The sequence below is a fragment of the Denticeps clupeoides genome, chromosome 13, assembly GCF_900700375.1.
Source record: "Denticeps clupeoides chromosome 13, fDenClu1.1, whole genome shotgun sequence".
Taxonomy (NCBI): domain Eukaryota; kingdom Metazoa; phylum Chordata; class Actinopteri; order Clupeiformes; family Denticipitidae; genus Denticeps; species Denticeps clupeoides.
Window position 1 is genome coordinate 18,515,909 of NC_041719.1, and position 25,028 is coordinate 18,540,936.

Here is a 25,028-nt window from a genome sequence, read left to right on the forward strand (position 1 = left end):
AAATCTAGAACTAGTCTTAATCTGTGAATGGGGTAATTGCCCTTATTAGACAATTATTAGAATCAAACTGACTGCATTAGTAAGGGTTTTTTTTGTTGTTTTTGTGTGTGTGTGGTAAAAACACTTTCTGAAACATTTTCCAAGTGACTGCATTGGAACAAAAGTAATGAACTTTTATTCATGAAGTAAAATGAAATTAGACTTTACAAAGGAGAAGCATAACAAGATGTTACATGAAGGCAACAATATTTTAATATAAATGTAACAGTCATGTTAGGGAGAAGAAAAAAAAACACCGGTGTTGAACTAAAAAAAAAAATGAAACGATGTGAGGAGAACCCAACACATATTTGCCGGCATATTCACAAAATTAGTCCCTTTGTGATCTGACTGCCTATTGAAAGTTCAGTTTTTGGGAATAACCATTGCTTTTCCTCAGATGGATGAGTCTCTTGAGACCGGATTGGCTTCATTACTCTGTGTGAACATTCAAAAGCAAGATTACATTTCTTCTAAAGACCTGCTCCTCCCAAATCTCTGTACAGAAACAGATTGGCATAGTGAATCCCTCCCCAATTTATGACTGTTCTGTTTCCCGCACATTAAGAAAATTAAGAGGCTTTATAAAAGGGGACGGGGCTGCATAGTCATTACAATTAAGAGCTTCCTGTACATGTGCATGTAAGGATATCGCCCGTGTCCTCAGTCAGGCTACGACCGTTGATCGGCCTGTACATATGACCGTGTATATACATCGCATTGCTCCAGTTTGTGACAAGTGAGTGTCCTACAAGACGTTATACTCGAACCTATTCACAGTGAGTGGTGGACGACAACAGTGATCACAACCCTCCACCCAAAAAGAGTCTTGATGCCAGTCTGCTTTGTTCTTTGCCAAGTGACCTGTTACAGAAATGAAAGGTGCATTTTTTTATCATTATACGATGGCGAAACGACAAACAGGACAGTGAAGTTTTGAGAGAGTGAGTTTCGTCCTTCGCCCACAGTCAAGAGAGGAACACTGCTAGTAGGTGTGGGGATTTAGGGGGAGGGCTGGCAAGCCATGGCACTCAGACACGTGGAACAGTGTCGTCCTCGTTTCCCCTAGACTGCTGCATCTGCACCACCACCGTCTCCACAGTGACCTCCTCTTCGCTGTCGCTGGTGTCCATCTCCTCGTCATCGTCCTCTTCCTCGTAGTCAGACGACTCGTCGTGGCCAGGGTCGGGCTGAGACAGCGAGCCACTCATGGTGCCAAAGGAGTGTGCGCTGGTCGATGCCAGCGAGTGCAGCAGCGGGGTGCTTTCCGAAACGTCCTCGTTCTCATGGCTACTGTCGGTGGAGTCAGAGTCTGAATCGGAGTCGCCTTGTGATGGGACCACCTTCTGCTTGCACACAGGGCATGTCTTCTTAGTCTTGGTCAGCCAGGGATCCACACACTTGCAGTGGTAAGCTGCCAAGGGGCAAAGAGCAAGGAGAATCTTAAAGTTCATTTACAGCGCTTATCAGACGTCACTTTCCAGAGTGACTTGCAAACAACAGTAACAGGGACACGTCCCCCTGGAACAGCTTCACAGGAGAGTGTGTTACCCACTAGGCTACAACCACCCCTGCTTGGTGATGCAGAAAAGCTGGAGAAACTCAGTTTTTACATAAAAATCTGCATCTACGGTCACATTTCAAGGGGACTAATCTCACCGTGTGAACAGGGCAGCACCCGGAGCTTGTCACCTTCCTCGTACTCATCAAGGCAAATGGCGCAGACATCATATGCGTCCCCTGTATCAAAACAGCAACAGTGAACAGGTCAACACTGAAATTTGTCCAGAAGACTGGAGGGTTTGTAAAGCTCAGCTGCTTCGTGGTACTTCTCCAGATATTTTGTGAGGAGACGCTGAGTCACCCTTGTGAGCTCAGCAGCAGCACGAGGACGGTGGTCTTGTGATCTCAGGGAGCTGAACGGACACTCAGGAGCAAGTCAGGCCTTGCTGGCTGCTCACTGCCGGTGGGGGCCTGCATTCCTTTTAGAGGTTTCAGCCGCCCCAGAGGCCCTTCATCGTGTACAGGAAGGGGGGGGGGGATAACTTTGCGCTCCAAAAGCAGAAGAATTCCAGCACTCTTGTTCCCTCACTCACTCCCCTCTGAATTCCACAGCCTTTTCCCTTCTGCTCCTTCCTCACAGCGGTGGGAGGAGGTGCCGGGATGCTGAGATGTGTTTATGCCGGACATAAATGAACATGTTTTTCTTTAGTCCGGCTGAGAATGCCCAGCCAGTATGTGACCGTATATGGCCAGAGTAATTGTGACTCTACCAGAACACCAGTGACTCAACTTTCTGCTCCCAGACTGTGTGTGTGTGTGTGTGTGTGTGTGTCATGGCCCCTGATAGGGAGCAAGAGTTTACCAAGGCATGAGTCCAGCACAGAGGAACAGGAAACTGGACTCAGCTGTGGAACTGAATTAATATGAATGGAGCTTAGAGAAAAACAGCAAGAACAGGAAAAAAAAATAAAACATCCAGAATCTTGAAATTGAGGTGGAAAAAGACCAGCAGCATTATTTAAATGGCAGATTAACAGACAGGTTAAAAAACAAATAAAAGCAGACTGCAGCATACCCTTAATATGCCATTTCCACAGAAGTTGGATAAAAAAAAAAACAAGTCTCTCGGGTCCGTCTGCTGTGTAGGCTGATTAGTACTGGTGCTGCAGAAACAATACCCCCGTACAATACCCCCTGTACATAGGAATGTAGGTTATATAGTTCATTAAAACAGATTATTATCTCATCTCTGCAGTACACAGAATGCGATGGCAGGGAGCGGCACACACAGGCAGGGCAAAGTGTGTTTGCAGTGAGTCAGCTCCTCGATTAGGTGAGGTGGGGGTAATGAGTGACAGCACCACATCTGTTCAAAGGCGGGAGGGAAGGACCCACAGGGCATAAAAAAAAAAAAAAAGGAGAGAGATGAACTGCTCATTCCTGCTGTCTTCCAATAAGAGGGGGGGACTAATACAATCTCAAACAATGTAAATATTAAAAATAGTTTGATAAAACATTTATTCACATATTTAAAATAAAAGATAAAAGAACTAAATAAAGCAAGACAAAAGTACTCATCTTTAGCAAATGAACAGTGAAATGACATCAGAAATGTCATTAAAACATAATAAATTCAGATAAGATGAAACAATTTTTTTACATTTTAATGACTATCATTTAAAAAAATTAACAATTATAATTACATCATTATAGGGGATCTGGTAGCCTACATTACTATTGTTACTGAAAACAGATGACTGACCATACTCAGGGGAGTTCTCGGGGGAATCACTAGATGGCTAAAATACTATCATTCACTGCATTTCTAAATTAATACCTGTTGGGTACTAGAACTGGTGAGCTGTCATCAATCAAGCTTTTCTTGATTATGATAAATTATAATCATAAGATAATGACTAAATCATAAGGGGTCATAGAGTAAAGACAAATACAAAAATGAAATGCTTGCAACTATGGTTATCTGATTGTTCCATTATGCATTTCTATTCAATGTATAATAGTCACTAAATTCCATACCTTTCTATACTCCATAAGAAAAATAGAAATTAATGTTCAGACTTAATTTGAGTCAACAGAGATACTTATGGACACACTTCCAGCATCACATTCATCCGCAGACACTGAGGCAGCCAGACAAAGCCTCCAGCAGCCCAATTAGCACCCTCGCCCACTCCCACCCAGATCCCCATGGTGATGCATCAATACCCTGATTCATAACTTAGCATTTAATGCTCTTTCGTCTGCTGTATTACCATAACTGCAAACTTATACCAAGTATCATTAGCGTCTCACAGAATCGCATCCATATCTAATTACACAATTAAGATATGTTATAAATAGACGGGTGTGACACAGTGAACGGGCCATAAAGGTGAGGGCTAAAATGTTATTTTAGATCACGCTAAGATAAATAATGCTAAGCAAGACATCATGGGGTGGTAGGTTCAAACCCCGCTGTACTTGAACTGTCTCGCTCGCTCGCTCACACACACACACACACACACACACACACACACACACACACACATATAGAGAGAGAGGCAGGCAGGTTTAAATGCACTCTAGCGATGTGTGACAAGAGCTCGTCTGAGGAGAAGTAACCAGATCTCTGTGGTCAGGTGTCATTGCACAGCAGTGACATGAAAGCAACAGTGGCTGCCCTGCATGCTTTCTCTTTCTTCCTGACATGTTAAAAGTGAATCTGAATAAATTAATTGATGAATATTTATTTCTGCCCTGATGGGAATATGTTTGAGCCTCCAGTCCCCAGGTCAAACTAAACCGAGGTATATTGTTTGGAATATTGTTTTTCGTTGTCCATCTATCCATCAGAGTAAAAGAGAGAATAAAGAATCTGGGCCTACATGCAACGAAGCTGCTCTTGTGGCTCATGGGGGACCTGACCATGGTCTTTACTTTCATCCATTTCCTGTCAGCCATAATGCATAATTCTTATTCATAACCATTCAATTATGTTGAACAGGACTGTCGGTGTAAACCTACTAGTGTAAATGTAAAGTTATCAATAAACTATTCACAGGCTGCTGGGTACAGCCACCACACACACTACGGGTGTTGACAGAGTTGGTGCCCTCAGTGATTCCTGGTTGTCATCGGCATGATAAAGTACCCCAGCGCTGGCACTGTTAGGAATCAGACTCAGAGAAATGAAAGATTATTCCCAACACTGCACGTTACAGGGAGGTAAAGTGTGACGGTGTGTGCCATCGTCAACAGAGATTCAAACAACAGTGATGTGTGGATGTGCAAGATTCTCTCCACTTGTTGATGCCAGTTCCCTTGCAAGGACGACGTCTGAGGATAATCATGGCTAAAATGCAGCCTGAACTCCAGACACCGGCCGGTGGCAGGTGGGTATCCAGTATACACAGATTACCGGATGATTAGGGGGAGATTTGGAGCCCCTCGCCTTTTCCTCAATGTTGCCTCAAACACAGACCCATAGGGTACGATACAGCCAATCAAATGAAGCTCTTTTGCAAGCGTCAGGTGACTGCGTTTTAAGACCTCCAGGCCTTCTGACCAACAAACCTCCTGTTCGCTTTCTGTCCAGCTTTTTTAATGGGAGGAGTCTCCTCTAAAACAAAGGAAAATGAAGTGAAGGCTCAGCCAAAGGGCCTCAGCATGGCACTGATGGATTACAAGAGGGTTTACTGCCCCCCCTGTAATCTGTTGTGTCTCATCCAAAAACAGAACAGCCACCTAATCTAGCGCACTGTAAAAATGACCATTAACAAGTGGAAACAGTATTTCATCTAAAGTGAGTTTAATTCATAGACCAAAAAATAATCATTTATTCCAGGCAGCGGTGGGCAAACTGCTGCTCGTGGACCACAATGGTCTTTTTGACCTGAACCCGACAGGTTTTTACATGGGCTTGCGCCGTAAACGGGTGGTCAGGTGATGTGCAGCAAAGTCTGAGGTGTGGAAAATATTTATACAAGATGGTAGGCAGAGTCACCACTACTTTTAACCGTTTTCTGTTAACTTCATCCAGTGCCTTGTGGCAAATTAAGCCATGTTAATCTAATTAGGGTATGATGGCCACAGCACAGTAACACAGCTAGCACTTTTTATAAATGGTGTTTTCGAAGCACTTCACCACCATTTGGACTTGGACTCCAAATTGTGCACAGAGCATCTGGAGCTGCTCTGTTTCTGAGTGAAATCATGAGCATCTCTCAGCTGTAAGATCATACGCTTGGACTCTCTGACTCGGCTTGTTATTTTTAGTCTCTTTGTTCTCCGGTGACAAGTAGAGACACCGACCAGGAAAAAGCCGACTCCGGCCCTGCCGTCAGGGTCTGCCAGGGACTCCAAAGGTCAACTAACAAAACAACGCGTGAGAGAAGAGAAGGCCTGCTGCTCCTTACAGATTATACAACAGACAACATGACTAAATGCAGTTTTCTAATCCTCAGACCAGTTTTTCCCCCCAGGTGACTGGAATGTGTGCTTTTCTATCATATACAGTAGTAAATTAACACAAATAATGAGCTATTTAAATAGTTATCACCACAACTCTCTGTTTAATTATAGGGTTGCATTATAATGGTTCACAAACCAAAGCCTGATGCACAATGTGAAAGGTGGGGGGAAGACATCATGTGGTTGGTTTCCAGGTTCGGGAGGAAACAAACTACCCACTTTATAGTCCAGATTGCGTGAACCCCACAGACACAAGCTCTTAAATGCTCATAAATACATCTCGTACTGAATATAAGGTTCAATAGTTCTGCCACTATGTCAAAGTTACTGTTTCTAGACTTGTGGTTACATTTACAAAATGTTTCCCTCACCTTTCTTGAATTTGTGAATAGGCAGCTTCTTCAGCTGATCTTTACGCAGGCGACTTCTCCTCGCCCTGTGTCTGTCCTGTACAAACTTAGTGACCTGAACAACAGAGGACATTTTCATTTTGTTGAAGTGACAAATCAACCTGCATCCTGTTAATATAATGAAGGTGTTTACCATAAAGACCACGATAAGGATGAGGCAGATTCCAACGATGATGAGGAAGGGGATCAAGTAGTACTCCAGAGGAAGACTGAAGTCTGGCATGAGAATCACATGTCCCCTGAAAAGCATGAAGAACATAACATATGATTACATCTAATCATCGGTTTGAACTATATTTTTCATTTAATACAATTAATCTTTAAATGTATGGAAGTGTATACGGTTGTGTTAAAGTTCAATTTAGTCCAGGCCTAAGAGGGAACAGCAATGCTTGTTTGGTTTAAATTTACTCTAAAATCGTGTAACCATAGTGACAGTCTCATAATTGACTTTAAATCAATTACATTTAAACAAAGCATAGCAAGAACATAAAGGAGTATTACTATTTTTTCTTAACTGGGGCATGATTACTTAATGCTTTCATAATATGATTAAAGTAAAGTGTTTGTTCAATTCAAAATCATCCATCTTATGCAATTTTGTTCCAAAAGGTCTCACGCAGTACAATGAGTGGATATGTGGCAAAACATTGGATATAGACATCTCACCCTTTTTCATAGAGATAATCCTCCTTGAGCGAGTTGGCTGTGTCCTCACCAACAAACACAGAAGGAATGTCAATCTGCTTCAGTACATCCACTAAAGAGACAAACAAAAACAGGCATATCTCTTACAGATTTATGTGACCATGTGGACAGTTTGAGACACACAGAGTAAACGGTCCTCAAATTTAGGCTTCTCTTGGCCTGAAGGTTTGAAAAGCATGAATGTAAATTGAAGTAAGGGCTGCCAGGCTAGATGACAGGAATCTCGGTGCTGTCTGATAAACAGCCTTCTGCACAAAGGTGACGAAACATTCTGTTGACAGGGGATATACTGGGAGCAGACAGCAGCATAGAACTATGCTTTACTGAGTGCAATATACAACAACTCAGAACCCAGAAACCGAACAAATATGAACATTTAGCCATGCTCCCCTCTAAAGTGAAGTGATTGTCACTTGTGCACAGCACACAGTGCACACAGTGAAATTTATACTGCATTTAACCAATCACCTTTAGTGAGCAGTGGGCAGCAATGACGCCCGGGGAGCAGTGTGTGGGGACGGTGCTTTGCTCAGTGACACCTTGGTGGATCAGGATTTGAACCGGCAACCTTCTGATTACGGGACCGCTTCCTTAACCGCTAGGCCACCACTGCCCCGGTCTCCCGCATGACAGGCGGGGATACTCACCACTATACTAACGAGGAGATGTGATAGTCTAAGAAATGTGAAGAAGCATGATTTGCAGCTGGTGACACATATTCAACACTGGTCTGCACAATCAAAGGATTACAGTCCCAAAGGACCCTAACAAGCAGGAGCAGGCATCCCTGCTGCATGTTTGCATGTTTATGTGCCCAAAGAAAGAGACTTACAATCATTGGATCCCATGCTGATTAAGTCATCAGAGTCCACATTGTGAACAATGGCCGCCTTGTAGCCGGCTTTCTGGGCGTTAAGAACCTGTGGTGATGGCAGAGACAAAACCGTTGTGTTCATTTGGTCATGGACATCATGCTGGCCTCATAGCACCCCGCCCCTTTCACATCGAAGAACGCATGAACACTGGACTTCTCTTACGCCCACATGGACACACAAGGGTCAGTGTTTTGGTGAGCATGAATTACACAGTGCATTGTGGGCTTGACCTTTAACAACAAACAGCACGTACAAAGACTGGAAATCCTTACATTTAATTTAAATTCGAATTTGTTATTTACTGAATGCATTATGCAGAGAGAATGAGTAAAAAAACAGTAAGTACATTATGAACCTCATAAATTCATCATGACCTATACATGTAATTACACTGTGTGTGCGGTCATAACTAATATCACTGCACAGACAAATTAACGTACTTGTCATGGAATGTATATGCCTATATTCAGGTAATAAGCCACTGTATAGCTAGGCTCAAAGCATATGTAACACTATATAACTCTGTATAGCCTAGTTGCATTTATGGATCAGAACAGAAAAACTGGGGTGAGTACCTGTAAGGTTTATAATTCAGTAGGCACGCATTTTCACTCAGAATGCACAAAACAGCAATCTGCTTTTTGCTAAGCATAATGTGTACATGTAAAATATCACTCAGCTGAAGAACACCAATTTAGCTATTGCTTCTGGAGCCTCGGGTCCCTAACTCAAGCACCATGTCTACATAGACTAAACGAGCCAAGGGAAAAAAGAGAGCAAATTATCATTACAAATTCACTCGCCCATCTGAAAATAGAGAATGGTGTGATAAATTTAGCCAAAATACATGACTGAAGTAATGAGTTATTGACTTTAAAAATATGATTATGATAATTGGTCATTATTAGAGAATGTAGGTCTTCCATTTTTGTGATTTAAATCATAATATCATGACAATCATATGCCCCCCTGAAACTGGGTCACATGACTTCAACATGTCTTTCACAATGTCATCAATATTCATGACCTGCTGCTGGCAACAGACAACAAATATGCTTTCCCCCTCTTTTCCATCCCATTCTTATACCCCCAAAAGACTTCCCGTTTGGCAACTGCCATGCTGAAGCCATCCAGTTCATGCTCATGTCATAGCTGGTTCATAACCTGTTCTGGAGGCCAGTACTCTGTTTCTGTATGGCCAGTGTTTGTGTGATTGCACTACTGTGGAAAACATTTTAATGGTCATTCTGACTCAAAACCCTTGTTTGCTGTCAATTTCTGTTCTGCATTTTAACACCAAAGAAAAAACACTTGCCACAAGGGGCACACTCACTCATAGCTTCTGAACTGAACATAAGTGAATGAGGAAAAAAACACTTGCTGTTGACTGTCACTGTATAAAGAAGAAAACGTTCTTATTCACTTCAGTGTGTATCTGATTTCTCACTTGCTCACTCACACACAGAAGCAATTGTCTCCTGAATGTCATTAATCGGGAGGTCACTGCCTCCTGTCCTCTGTCTCTCACTTGTTAGGACGGAGCGGATTCAGAGCATAGGCCTTTCTCTACCTCTTCTTCCTCCCACAGACCTCCAACAGCTGGGGGCAACATTAGCGCCTCTTTCACGGCAGCTTGTCTAAAGCCATTTTAATGTTGCCTCCTGCTGTGAAACGTGGGCTGAAAACAGCTTGGGTTGTTTCGAAACAGTAGTCTACACTGCCATACAGTGACATTCCCATAACCATGACAAATGATTGGGTGTGACAAACAACGATTGGAGAAAAGTCATGTACACAGTCATTGAGTATTTTCCAAATGGCATCTTAAGACAATTTAAGTTTAGTTGTAGACTAAACTAAGTTTTTTTTTTTATAGTACATAGTGAATTATGTAAGAAAACCTTCAAGTGAAAGTGAAATAATTGTGAAACACTGCAGCACAGCACACAGTGACACGAAATGCCATAAATGTAAAATGTAAAGACACTATAAAAATGCAGCCAAGCACACAGCAGGCAGTTTCCTTCTTGTCCATTCTCAACGAGCATTGCTCATTACTAACTTCTGGAGCAGGTTAGCTTTCAATTGGTTCTCAATCCAGTTTCTGAAAGACCCAATGCAAGTGAAACCCAGCCATATTCATTAAATAACTTCATTGATCATTACAGACATAGGGCCACCACTCCCTTTTTCTCACTCAAAATCCACACACAAATCCAGAGCCCAGATTCGTACTACCGATCTGGGCGAAATCAGGCGATGTTGTTACCCACCATCTGGCCCTGATTTTTTTGTTTTATTCTGACTTCAGACCTTCAGTGGTACAGGTACTGTACAACCCAGAACAAGCAAGTCTACCTCTGTGGTGTGTGTTTGTCTAAGTGTAATCTGGACTGGGGGTGTTGAAAGAGTCAAGCAACACCAGCCTCTTTTTTTTTCTCTCTCTCTCTCTCTCTCAGCCCTCAGGCTAAGTCAAGCCAGTCCTGCCTGCCCTTCATATAGCACTCCTCCCCTGAGAGCTTTGCTAATGTTCACCAGACATCAGTTTGTGGCGATGCTTTATTTGTCCTTCTTGTGCGTGTTTGTGCATGTAGGGGGATCACACATAATACACGAGTCTTGATATTTTGTGTCAAATGTGTGTAAGACCGTGAGCGTGTGTGTGTGTGTGCGCACTACTGCTGGGAGATATGGAAAAAAAAAAAAAAAACTGATCACAATATACTCTCCCATATCGAATGGTTTGATTTTTAGCAAAAAAAAATTCTGATATTGCCAGACTAAAATCTTACACAGCTGCTTCAGTTGCTCTGCGTTGCTTTGGCCATAACCAGTAGGGTGACCAGTTTCCACGTTTTTGAGCATCTTAAACATTTGTCAAGTCATGAGCATCCTTCATGCCTCTTGAGCGTCCTTCATGCCACTTCATCCTTCACTTCCACTCGCGCTAGTGGATCTGTTTCTTGCTGCCCGTGCAAATATCGCTAACACACCCCTCAACCCTTCTCAGCTGTTTTCAGCCATTTTGCTCTTTGCTCGCTTTACTCAGCGAAGAACGTGATGTGGTATTGTGTGCGTTGCTTCTGTAAACTACTGAAAACCAAACACACAAAAGATGCTAATTTTTTTCAAAGCTGAATTTTATTGTGATTGTATAATTGCCCAGCCAGAATGTGCGTGTCACTATTAAGACTGACACTGATTTCAAACCGGCCTGTTCAAGACATGAATACCCCAACTGCATATGATCCCTCCCTCAGATCACACTGCTACAGGAAAACAGATGGATAATGGGCCGCTAAAACACACTGGCCACACACAGCAAAGGTTTTGTTTGAGGAAAATGGTCAGTCAGCAAGAACTTATCAGCATTTAAGGGCTTACAGAAGGCTTCATGTACGTTGTACAGGTCATGGTTTGTAAGATGCTAAAAGTCAGGGGACCACCTACAGAAACCCCAAATTACTGTGCTTGTATTCTATTTAGAGTGCCAGATTAGGGGGGAAAAGCATTATGGGTCAGGATGTTCCAGTGGCAGCAAGATTCCTGCAAGGATTCAGAGAGAAATTCCAGCTCGGTTGGATTACTGACACTGTTTGCTTGGGCACAGATAAGAGAATTCAAAGCATTCCTCAGACTGCAGAGACAAGTTAGATAGGTTGGGGGAGCAAAGAGAGAGGAATGAAAGGCCCAAGGTATTTTGGGGAGTGGAAGGCTGACAATGGGGAATCAATAACCCCATTTTCCATAACCTGCTGGCGCGTTCACACACAGAGAGGGGCGTTAACCCTTAATCCAGCATAAGGGCCCTGTAGTTTCAGCCAGAGGCAGGAAAGTGTAAGGAGAAAATGGGGATCATACTCCCCATCCCAGCCCTTATTGTATAATTGTTTTGGCAACCTGTCTTCATTTCAGTTTTAATCTAGTCCTTGCATCAAGCTGGCATTATAATTTTTTTTGTCTTAGTCACGTCCATACTCATTTTAGTCTAGTCATGTTTCAGTCGACAAAAAGTCTGAGCATTTTAATTATATTTTAGTCAGAATTGTCCTTGAATATTTTTAGTCAATGAGAATTGATGACCTTTTAGTCAAATTTTAGTCAATGAAAATTGTATTTTAGTATCTTTTTTTAAGTAATGGAATTCTATTTAACCCTGTCAATATAGTACAATTAAAAAGCAGACATTTTCATTTAGTCAAACCCGTTTCATAATTAAAGCAAGATTCTTATATTATTGTTACCTTATAGCGCTTGTCAAACTCACGGCCCACGGGTCACATCCCGTGAGATCACTTCATATAGATCTATTATTATGGCCCAGCGATGTGAAGTGCTAAAAACACACAAACTATTCCATAATTCCATAATTCCATAATGCAGTGTGCACTACGCACTGACTTTGTATGGCACTTTGGTGACTTTGAAGCATGAAAAAAATGTAACTCCTTCACAACCCATTTGCAGTCAACGTGGAAACTGCTCCTGTCCAAAATTAGCTGCAATGTAAAATTTGTGTTCAGCAAGGCAGCTGAAACACTGCATTATGGGATCCACACATTCTGTTTTCTTTTCCACTTCATTGTAAGGAAAGTGCACCAATCAGAAGTATCCTGAAATCTAATTAATGCCACATTTGCATGTTGCAGAAGTGATGTCATCTGTGCGACCGGATGGAAGATGGTGGATCTTTCCTACAGGCTGTCTAATCAGTGAATTTAAAAAGCAGTAAAATGGATCTGAGGCTAATAAATCAGCATTTGTACCTGAAGGATAAAAAAAATCTTTAAATCTTCAGCAGTGCGAGGAGACCATGCAAAATGGGGCAAAACTACAAAATGTGAAACAATAACATGCAAGCTGATTATATTTTTGAATTTCTTTACAAGTAGGGGTATTATAGAATAGTGTAGTCTAAGGAGAATATTAGGTTTAAAAATAAATAAATAAATAAATAAATAGCCAGAAATGTTTTCTGTAGTGGCTATGATGCTCATGGAGAAATCAAAGAGTTCTGATATGTCAATGAGTTTCTTGATTGTTGAAGGTTTGTGTGCATGTCCAGTCCCAACTTGTGTAGATCCACACTGCACATTATACTGTACAATTGGTGGGTTTATTTATTTATCTGACCCATGATTAGCAAGGAGCTATACATTTGTGAAAATAAGAATTCCACAGGAAATTCTGGAAAAGAAGAAAAAAGAAAAGTTTTTTTTACAGTGGCAAGTTAGATTCTCACACACACACACACACACACCTTCCATGGAATAATCATATTATGTGGTATAAATAAACTCCAACTAATGCCAGATCCTCACACTGTTTGCATTGTAACTAGATGTTTCCCTTTGCTCTAGTGGAAATTAGCAAATATATATATGTGTGTGTGTGTGTGTGTATTTATGAACGTAAACAATAAATATATGACAACGTTGGTGGTAGTAGCCTGGTAGGTAAGAATCACAGGTTCAAACAAGGCATGTACCAATCCAAACAGATCCATTTACATTTACTAACGATTATTTTACTAATTGATTTGTTGTTGGGCATTTTTTTTAAATAGGTGAATTGGATAAAAAAAGAAAAAAAACAAGACCCTTTATTCCAACCCTTTATTCAAAAACAGAACTAAAATCTTTAGAAAGTGCACAAACATCTTGCTCCTTGACCTACAAAAAAGCACACGTAACATGTGGTAGTGCTGAGCACATGCACAGACCACTGCTTGCTGAATGCTTCCACTGGCGGAGTCAGGCAGCGGGCATTAGAAACGCCGTTAAAAAACAACAACAAATAAATAAATAAAAAAAAGTGTTAAGCATAAAGCCACACTTTAAAATGCAGGCGAATTATGGCCCATATGGCCTTCTATGTTCTTTTTTTTTTTTTTTTTGAGGTTCTGAACTCAGTATGTGAGAGAGGCCGAGTGTATTAATGTCGCTCCGCACTCAACTAAAGTTTTTTTTTTTTTTATCAAATGTCTCCATGTTGTGCGACACAACGCTCACACTGAAATTATGAAATTCTTTGCTGACTCTTTTAGTAATCGATTTAATCAATTCGTTGTTGCAGCCATAAAACATTTTAAATATGTGCGTGAAGCTGAATCCAGTCGTAGGTCAAACTTTGCGTGTCTAAAGAGTGCGTGTCTTTCACCGTGTCCAGCGTCCTGCGAGTGCGCACCCACTTAAAGCAAGTTGCATCAGTGGTTCAAACCCCATTTACTGCCATTGTGTCCCTGAGCAAGACACTGTCCCTGTAACTATTAATTGTAAGTTGCTCTGTATATTGCCTTCTGCTCAATGCCGCAATGTAAATGGAAATGAATACATAACAGAAAATGTTACACTATACTGCAAAAACAGAAAACAAAATAATGGTTTTATCATAATTATACTATTTTTGTAATCGTTGGAAGCCAAATTTTTCAAATAAATCAAAATTTGATTAATTGTCTAGCACTACGATTGGAAAACGTCCTTCTTCGCCACACTGGAACAGGGTTTTAAAGTTCAACATTAGATGAGATAAGAGACAAGAGCTAAAGGGAGGGGTCGTTTGCAAGACTGATAATGCAGCCATGCAGAAACGTGTTGGGTGTGTGTGTGTTTTATTACCCACTGTATCTGTATACGCACCACTGAATAGTCACCGGTTCGTGTGTACTTTTATGTGTGTGTGAGGGTGCACCACCACACCCCACAGCCTTAACTCACAAGGCTGAGCTCAGAGACAGCAGGGACTGTGTGGTGCCTCCGCACCAAGGAGACATAACAGAGACAGCCTCATTCTCAGAGTAAAGATAACAGGTGCCACTCGGTTCAAGAGAAGGTGTAAACGGTGGCCGGTCCAGGGTTTAACCGAAGAGCTGTACAGCAACAACAGACATCCCTTTACATTTAAGACATTTATCAGATGCCCTTAACCAGAGCAATATACAGTCAGTAGTGACAGGGACAGTCCCCCCCTGGAGACACTCAGGGTTAGTGTCTTGCTCAGAGACACAATGGTAGTAAGTGGGGTTTGAACCTGGGTCTTTTAGTTCATAGGCGAGTGTGTGGGCTACTACCACCCCCATTTATAATGAATCAGACAGTGGGTATCTATCTGTAAGTGTGTGTGTGAGGGTGAGAGGGAGTGCGAGCATGTGTGTTATATAATGTGCTATTGTGCGGCTGTCTGTGTTTGGGCAAGGTGGAGGGGGGCTGGGTGCTGGAGACAGGAAAAGGGCCGATTCTCTGGCCTTCCTCTTGCTAACGTCCTCACTTAGAGGAGGGAGGGGGGCTCTAAGACAGATGGATCTAGTGTTGAATTTCCTGCTCACTCACACACAGTGGTGGCGGGTTCAGGGGGTCGTGCTGGTCAGCATGAGGCCGACCCCCACTCAGTCACCCAATCACTGACTCCCTCTCTTCTCTTAACCCTAAAGAATGGCATTTACACACTCGCCCTCAGTCACACATCTTTCATCTCCGGCCCCTGACCTTTACCACGCCACTCTTCAAGGTTCCCAGGTTGTCTAATGGATGTTCACGGCCACTGAATCAGTTTACAGGTTAAGCGAGTTCAGCCATTTCAGTTACAGCGCTGCAGTGCTCAGTTCTCAGATTAGTGAGGGGAATCTGGGTTTTAGGGCAGTGAGAAGGGGTATTTTCTTACCAATTGATCACTGTTAGGCAGAGGAGGATGAGGAAACAGAAGGAAGAACGAATGAGAAAATGGGAGGAGACATTAGCGTATAAGAAGAATGGGGGGCGTGGATCACTTCCCTTCCCCCTAGTAGGGATCCAATTTCAAGCTCAGACGGCCCAACCAGTTTCACTCCCCTTGATAAGACACTGATTCTAGAACAGTGATTCATATCTGCAGATTGTCCATTTCAGCTGTTTTTTTTCTTCACACTTACAATTACAACGACTAAAAATCAGTAGTGAAAAGGACTCAGGATTAAGTGTCTTACTCAGGGACACAATGGAGGTAAGTGGCACAGTTGAACAGTTCAACATTCTAATTCTACAAGGAACATCAAGGACCAATGGGTGAATGTCCCCTCAGTTTATTTGCCTGAGTGAGTACCAGCACCATTCCAGCACTTTTGAATTCAATGTGTTAATTTCACATTTCCCACCGTGTTCTAAGTGACTGACCAAAAGCCAGCAGGCTCAAGTGGCCAAAAATGCACTTCCTGAAGGAGCACGACACTCAAAGCCAACATCCACAAGTAGTGTTATCTGCTACCAAATCAGCTTACCTGTCCGACATCTACATGTCCCCATCACAGACACATTTCCCTAACATTTTCAGGCACCTGATTCAGGGTCTGGTTTTTCCTCAGGTTAGCCTTATGAACCGCCTGATCTGATGTCAGTTCAGTAACTCAGTGCTGTGCTGTGTGGACGCTCTTGTTTCGGTTCAGACCTTGAAACATGTCTGTGATGCGCTACTGCCTTATAAGGTATAAAGAGACCAAGGGGCCAACTGTTCATAGACACACTCACACACAATTTGGCAGGCAAACGAAAGAAACACATTCTTGGACTAAGAGAGGCAAAAATACCCTGAACACACACAGCTTTGGCAGAGAGAAAAAAAAAAAAAAAAAAAAGACACAGATTTCTGTTCACTTACACACACACACACACACACACACACACACACACACACACACACACACACACACACACACACACACACACACACACACACAGTCAGCACTCCTTTGTGTGGCCACCGTTTGGTGCTGAAAGCCAGGCTGTGAGCCCCAGCTCATGCCTGTTTTCCTTTACCTTTGAGACTTATTAGGAGAACACACGCTGGAGAACCTGAGACGTCACACTAGCCCCCTCCAACACACTCAGTCTTTCCTCTGCAACTATAAGCTCTTTTCTTTCGTTTCATTTCCTGCTAGCTGGAGCTCATAGATGACAGGCAGAAGAGTCACAGGAGGGGAAAAAAAAAAAAAAAGTTCATTAACCCTTCTGACTGGATGAGCATCAGTTTGCACTGAATGTAATAAAAGGACAGGCTGTATCTTTTCTACTTCATCTACAGCCCTGAAGCAGGAATGTTTGTGTCTGTATGCGTGCGTGTGTGTGTGTGTGTGTGTGTCTTGAGACTTCCTGCTGCCCATAAGCTCAGCATCCAGGTTCCTTCCATCCTGCAGGATACACAGCCCTGTGTGTGGGGGAAATCTGTCAACAGGGTTTTTGTTTTCCATAGCACAGCCTACCTTGATGTCAAAGTTGCAGTCAAAGCGCTTGATGAGCACAATGAATGCACCAGTCAGGTTGTCCCGCATGGGTGGAGGGTCAATGGGGACGCAGGCATTCTCAGGCCGTGCTCCGATCAGAAAGCCCTGAGGAAAGAGATAACTGAGTATCCAATCGCATTCCTCCTCTGTACTCACCCTCTTTTACGACACATTGGATTAAATATCCACACCACACAGTATTTGATATCATATTAATACATTTTCAAAAGGTTTATGTATTATGTAACTTTCACGATTAGTATGTTTGGAAAGACGTAGACAGTGAAGCTGTCCTGCAAATATAAAGGTCATTTTTTAAAAACAGTGTGCTCTCAAAATGGGGCGCAACAAAACGAAATCCACATGGTAATGAATAAAGAAATGACACATTTACACATTTAATGGAATGGCTAATACTTGTAGCACTTTTGGACTTTCGGGTGGAACAACATGGAACCACCACAGCAGTGATTCATTTGTACTTGTTGGGTGGTACTGGCCTAGTGGGTTAGACACTCACCTACTTACCAGAAGACTACAAAGTCACAGGTTGTAAGGCACAACATACATGGACTCCAAACCAATCATGGCAACCTCATCAAAAACACATGAAATATTCTTGCATTTTGGACAAATTATCAACTTAGCAACACACACACAGGGACTGCAGGAAGAAATATCAGAAGAAGCCATTTCTTTCAATGTCAGGATTGGATTTGCAAACACAGATAAGGAATCACTGGAATTAATTTAATTCTCACAGTGGGAAATTTTAGACTGCATTCAGTCCAGGACCGGGAACACTTGGGAGATGCAGTCCCACAGGTAGCTATGAATGGTAGTGGCAGGTTCCTTTTCGATGTGAGGTGAGAGTTGGTTGTTTCGCCTAAAATACCGAGAAGTGGTAGAGCGCTTGGCTAGAAACGCAACGTTCTGAGTTGCAAAACAATCATGGCTTAGAGACATACAAAACCAAATTTTAAAGTGAATCCGTGAAGATGTCCCACCTGTATAGCAATGCTCCCAATGTTCTCTGATCTGGTTCTACAAGTTTTTTAACCAGCCCATAACATAATATGCATACTCATATTTTTCACTGGTGATTTGGCGTTTCAGCGATAAAAAAAACTAGTGAAGTACTGAGGAACTGAATAATGTTTACTGTGTGCCACCACCAATGAAGATGATACAATGGGAATTTGTAATTACTTTTTATACTATTGCAGAGACAGTATGAGAAGAACAAAAAAGAACAAAGAGCAGGAGGGGGGAAAGATGAACAGATAATAAAAAAGTGTAGTGGAAAGATGATGCGACAGCAGGAGGTGAAAATCATTCTAGGACTCTATTCCAACAAGCCCGGGACTGATCGAACCCCCCACCCCCTGTTTGTGTGGGCGAGCGGCCCCTCTCTCTCGCCTGCTATAAATGGTCTCTGTTGTGACTGGTGAGCAGTCACTGGGAACTGGGAGAGAGAGTTCGGCTCAGAGCACGGTGCATGTTTTGGAGGTGAACTAAGACAGCCCTCCACCGTGCTGTCGAGGGAAAGCCAGTTGGATTCCACGTCCTCATCCAGCAAGACATCAGGACTATGGGAAAATCTGACATCAGTAACCTGGATCGTTTGCATTGGTATGGGACATTTTGGCTCTGGGGGTCCAACCCACTTCTGATGCTGCTCATCAGCTTCAGTCATGCAGTGCCATTGACAGGATAAATGTGAGGACTGATCCTGGGTTAAATAATGCTACGTGACGCTGCAAGCCATAAAACGTGACTGTGGCGCCATCTGTTGGTGGAGTCACTATAAACTAAAACAGAGGGAAATAACACTAAGATGAGAGGAAATAAATCACTTCATCATTTGCGGGATTGTGAAATCTCTGTTTTTTTTACTGTGATCAGACCATAATCATAACTCAGACCATAACGAGTTTCATAGCAGTCATAAATTATTTTCCTAAACTCACCTCATTTTCCATTTCAACCAGGGCCCCATCATCTATTGTGTACTATTTCCTGTCCGTGCACTGAGGCATTAATACAATAAAGTAAACGATATTGTGGCCATACCATATTTTGCATGGAGAGATCAGGGGGACCAAAACCACTTCCTTAGAGCAGAAGGGAGAGAGAACCATCTAACACACACACACACACACACACACACACACACACATACATACACAGGTTCCCTGCAACAAAGTTAAACAACACACATTCCTGAGTAGCCAGCAAAAATCCTAGCTCTAAAGTACCACTAAAAATATATAAGAAAAATGTGCTTAGGGCTGCAGAATAAAAAAGGGGTCATTTTTTCTTGAAGAGCAAAAAAAAAAAAAAAAAACACTGCTGGTTACTGGAACAAGAAAAATACAATGCATCAGGCCAGCCTGAGTCTGGGGCTCAGTCTTAAATTTAGGCCACAATCACATCCCTGAAACAAATTCAAACCCGAATCAATGAAGCAGGATCAGTAGCGATGCGCGCGCGCGCACGCACACACACACACACACACACACACACAAAGTACAGAAAACATTGGGCCAATTTACAGATGTAATTGGTGAATAAACAGGCGAGAGAGGGGGGCCGCTCGCCCACACAAAGAGGGGTTGGGGGGTTCGATCAGTCCCAGACTTGTTGGAATAGAGTCCCATAATTGTTTTAAAATATTAAGATACGCCCTGTGATTGTCATCAATATGGTTAGATCAACCTGACAACAAAAAAATGACAAGACATAATATGCGTGTGCATCTGATTCAGTTAGTCAAACTTATTGTCTGGGCTCCAGCTCCCATGTTTGGCACGAACAGGAATGTCACATGCTCCTTCCTGTCACTCTCAATACTCAGGAACCTGATCTGTGTCTTTTTGGCCATCACTGCAAAAAAGTGAGCATAGACATCCACATAGAACAACCACATTTCAGAATAGAAGACGAAATGTGCAGAAATTTGGTCTAGGAGGTCCTGTATTTGTTTCTTAGAAGAGCATTACTGATCAGAATATTGAGAGCCTTGTGAAACCTCCCATTTAACACTGGGTGGAAGTGAGAAAGGAAAGTTCACAGATGCAGAACTCACTTTCAGCAGAATGGAAAAAAGAACCAATTACTCAGCGGCCTTTGCCACGTTTTGGCTGAAAGTGTACAGAGCGTACTTTAAGCACCTTGGTGGCTGGATCAGAGCAGTTACTAACAGCACAGTCGCCATAGTTACTGCACCACCACCATGCAAAATATTAGAGAATATCACTGTTGCCACTGGGCAGGCTAAGAGGCTCCTGGTTTTTTATAGCTATATGGAAAAAGCAAGTTAAAAGGTAACCAAGACAGTTCTTAAACCAGACGTTAGATGTTAACACTCAAAACACTCTTTGTCCTTGAAACCACAGCAGCAATGTTAGTATAATCAGCTGAGGGCTGACAGAAAGTAAAGGGTGCTGCAATCTGGCAAGCAAAAGATGCGAACAAAGGAATGCCTCAAATCCAGATGAATCACACATTGTGTGGCGTGGGATACTGGTGGGCACCCAAAAACTTTCCAGGTGTACTGGGTATTTCAGACAAGAAAATGTGTCCTTTTCACCTAATAACAAACTGGTGGTTTTCACGGCCCTTCAGAAGCTTTGCCTCGAGTGGTTCTGATGGCTGTATGGCACTAGCACATGACCAAAACAAATCCCCTTACTGTCTTCAACACCACAATCACATGTTTGACTTCCACATACACTTATTTACAAAAACCGAGACCAGGGTTCAAGCTGCGATCGGGGAAATTTTGCTCATTTTGGTGAGAATGCAAACATGCAGTCAAGCATTTAACTGAAAAGTAGATCAAGCTCACTCATAATGTAGTTCGCTTATTTTCATTTTAACAGATCCTGGCTGAGAGGAATCCTGGTAGTGCCAAGTCCTATAATTTCCATGACTTCTGACATTTTATTCTACTGCTGCAGTTAGTTCATGTACCACTTCCTTTTTACAGTCAGTGTGTGAAAATTATGAGCTTAAACAGCAGAGGCAAACCAGGAACTGGAATAATAATCAAAATGCCCCTCTGTTCACACCAACAGTCAAATTCCTTCATTCTTTACAACATTTCTGTGCACAGTAATATTTCTGTGTGATTTAATATGAATACAGCCAACTCTGTATTGAGCTGTAGCGAGCATGATAAAGGTCTTTATATGAGTCAGTTTAACTATTTGGATCAGACTTGTCCAAGTAAGTGTACCAAATTTTTTTAACAAAGCTAATCTGTTAAATCTATTTTACCTGCATGTAATGCTTGATACATTGCATTCATGTGTAACATGTGATCTGTTTAAATCTCTACTCACCTTTAGCCCCTCACTTGGCAGCCGATAACCAAATCGAGCAGGCAGATCATCAAAGTTCTCAGTCTTATTATCAAAGGTGTACTGAAAAACAAATAAGAAAAATTATTTTAATTAACCCAACTTCATAAAATTTGGGCTTATAGGGGATTGCCCTCTCAAAAACTGCACTCCTGTATAAGTTGTCTGAAGGGCATATAATTCTAATAGTAATGAAATCAGATTGGCACAGCCAATAACATCTTTACAAAATCAGACAGCCTGTGTGGCCCACAACACTTTTGGAAGCACCATCAAATTATTTTTTAAATGATCGACACTAGGGGTGAAAATATTGATATGGCAATATATCACGATATTTTACGTGGTGATATTGTATCGGTAAAGGTAAGTCAACTATCAATATTTTGTATACAAATAGTCCACCGGATGGTGCCGTCGAACGTTTTCTTTAGTGAGGTGAGCAGAGATGAGAATCAGTGTGCAACTACAACCTCCACTCCTGTAGATGGCGCTGTACAGCTGGGTACTGGGTGCTTGGTATTACAGGTAGATTGAAATCACACTTCAAATCACAGGCAAGCAGCCTTGGAAAAGCAGTACATGCTCAAGATGCGACTGCAGGTTACTGTAAAGTCAAGTCTCTCCGCAGAACTGACAGTACTCACCGCTGAGATGTCGGCCTCAACTGGAAGCAGGTTGAGGAAAGCAAACAGTTGAACGGTGAAGATGGTGTAGATCTGCGTGGCAGACAACATCAGCATCCCCAAGGAGAGCAGCATCTTTCTTCTACTTACACCTAAATATGTGCATACAGATGCAAACTAAGTACTTCGTATTAACATTTGCCCTCAAAACGATGACTGAAACATGCCCCTAAATTTACAAGGACGACAGAGAAGTTAAGGCAATAACCCACCCACTCCACATAGAGTATAATATGGACCACTATTCATTTTGCCTTTGTTTACAGATTTAAACCCTCAATTGTACTGATGAATTTCGAGACATTGACTCTCAGAATATATTGTTCTACAAAGGAATATGTTCATATAGTGTCTGCACATCGAACCCCGTCATCTAGTTGCATATAGTCCCGTCTAAAAAAAATAAGCGCAGAAAACACACCCGGTCATGCAATCTAGATTTTAGTTACCAATAAGATTTTGAAAAAACTAAGCACACTTCATTGGAAGTGCCACTGCAATCATAATTATCAGATGATGACACATTACATTACAGATTAATCAACTGCTCTGTACTCTCCGCTTTCCGGCCAAACAACATGCCAAGTCAGCCCAGCAAGAAAAAAGCCTGAACTGTAGCTGTTAATCACATGACATAAAATTGGCCGAATGCTTCTTATTCATGAACAGGATTAGCTGATGCTGGGGGTTCTTCCACCACTCTTACAAAACAGCCTCCGGCCTTATCCGTGTATTAGAATTAAACAACGCTTTTTTGTAAAGGCTAAATCTTAATATTATTGTAACTAAAATTCATACTGATGCCAGAATGGTATATTTGCTCAATGGAACCATTTTGTTATTTTCTGTGATACTTCTAGATGCTTAATATCATCCACATCCAAATCTGAGCATGAGAAGCAGAAACCCACCCATGGACGCTGCCTTCACACGTGGGTTTTCCAACGTATTAAAAGTGGGGTAAAACATGCAACAAGGGAATTCTGACACAACCGCATTCTCCCAAAAGGCAGAGTTGGTAACTTCTCTGAAGAGAAGTGAGATGGTGGACGGTAGCCCACTTTTGTATATGTGGGCTTCGATTCAGACAACATTACTAAAAAACAGATAGCCACTAATGGGACAGAAAGGTTACACAAAAGATAAAACAGAACTTACATACCACTGTTCCCCAGTTGGTATTGCACCAAAGCAGGTCGAGCCTGTCGTTAAAACGGCATAATGCGTTTTTTCCCCTAGAAGGCTGTGCTGACGGCAGAATATTGCAGGGGATGAAGACCGAGGCCGTGTTCTCCTACAGGTAGATCTTTAGCTACTGTTTGACTATTATTGCAGCAGTGGTGTGTACGGCCTCACCCTGACCTGTGCTCGCACTGCACTTCTCACTTCATCTCACTTCAGTCTGGTTTGCCATGTTCACGCTCTCTGGAATGGGCACGTTAATTTGCCTTTGTAGCGAAATGAAATCGCCAAGTTACTTCCTCTAAGTAAGCGGTGTTCAGTCATTTATTTCAGCAAATGCATCTCTGATTTGCCCATCAGAGAACAACAAATAGACACGCCAGTGATGGAAACTAATGGGTTTTCCAAGTGCTCAGGTCGTGTTGTCACACGTTCCTGCCGTGTGTCATGAGCACGTCCTGCGACGTCTTGAGCAACGCACATTCTGCCCCTCAGTACGGTTTCGCTTCTCGTTCACCCCCATAACAACTAAATTAACGTCAAACAAAGCCTTCCCTGAAACAGTGTCGTGGTTGCCGCTCACGGACGCCCAGAAAAGACTCGCTTCCCCATGCAGGGCGAGATTTCATTGAAATAAAAGGGTCGTTTCGCCAACACCTGCTGTCTGCACCTGCCTCTACTGACGAACGGCGTTTCTAGCTGGCCAACTAGATCGTGTGCTGGGCGTGTGTCTAGCAGACGCCAACTCGTTAACTTGGGAAGAGAAATGCTTCCGAGAGACTACATAAGTAATAATAAAATAATAATAATAATAATAAACGACGAACACACGAGCGTCCCGGGGCTAAAAGCAAAGCACGCTAGGCTAACAAGGCCGAAGAGCAAGCTTGTCAGGGCTCAAACATGTCATGTTGTGTTAGCTAATCTAGCCCAAAGCAAAGCTTACCTTTACATGAGCCCGTCGTAATTTCCTGTTTACAAAGCGCACTGTTGGTACAGTCATTACAGTTCCTCCGACTTACACCCGCGGTCCGTACAGTAGAAGCTAACGCCTCATCCCGTTACCTAGTAGAGTCGGAAAACGTCTACTGTAATCCCACAGCCCTACTGCGCATGCCTGACCCGTCCGGCGCGCCTGCACTCTGGCTGCGCAGCCACGAAGCGCACCAGCGCACACGGAGGCCTGGGCAGAGATTTCTCCGTGTGCGCGTCGAGACTGCGCAGTCTCTGCGCAGAGCTCCGTGTGCGCTTCGAAACCAGTAAAAAACAGTAAAACAGTGGAAAATAAACCTTACTATGGCATGTATAGTCCTGATTTATTTTTATGGCCCAAATTCACTTCTGTCCTGTATATCGCGCTAAATCACCTAATTACTCTAATATCTCATGTGCAATATAATTACTCCTAATCATATTACTCCTAATACTCCCCACACACTGCTCCCCGGGCGCTTGTCATGGCTGCCCACTGCTCACTCAGTGTGATGGGTTAAATGCAGAGGACAAATTTCACTGTGTGCACCGTGTGCTGTGCTGCT

General features: G+C 42.6%; 1 protein-coding gene across 1 annotated transcript; it reads right to left on the reverse strand.

Annotated features, from left to right (window-relative positions):
* Window positions 1-148: 148 nt before the first annotated feature.
* Window positions 149-24,615, reverse strand: rnf13 (ring finger protein 13). Its single transcript, XM_028999992.1, has 10 exons — window positions 24,437-24,615; window positions 22,270-22,400; window positions 21,605-21,685; window positions 17,238-17,363; window positions 7,963-8,050; window positions 7,092-7,182; window positions 6,556-6,661; window positions 6,384-6,477; window positions 1,699-1,779; window positions 149-1,453 (listed from the first exon to the last, which is right to left on the reverse strand). Exons 2-10 carry the CDS (start codon window positions 22,381-22,383, stop codon window positions 1,071-1,073), a joined length of 1,164 nt encoding a protein of 387 aa, XP_028855825.1. The 5' UTR covers window positions 22,384-22,400; window positions 24,437-24,615; the 3' UTR covers window positions 149-1,070.
* Window positions 24,616-25,028: the final 413 nt, after the last annotated feature.

Coding starts and splice junctions, on each gene's coding strand:
- rnf13 (XM_028999992.1), bottom strand. CDS start 22,383: ATGCTGCTCTCCTTGGGGATGCTGATGTTGTCTGCCACGCAGATCTAC. Junction 21,686..22,269: donor TTGAGGCCGACATCTCAGCG/GTGAGTACTGTC, acceptor TTTGTTTTTCAG/TACACCTTTGATAATAAGAC. Junction 6,478..6,555: donor TCCTTATCGTGGTCTTTATG/GTAAACACCTTC, acceptor TCTGTTGTTCAG/GTCACTAAGTTTGTACAGGA.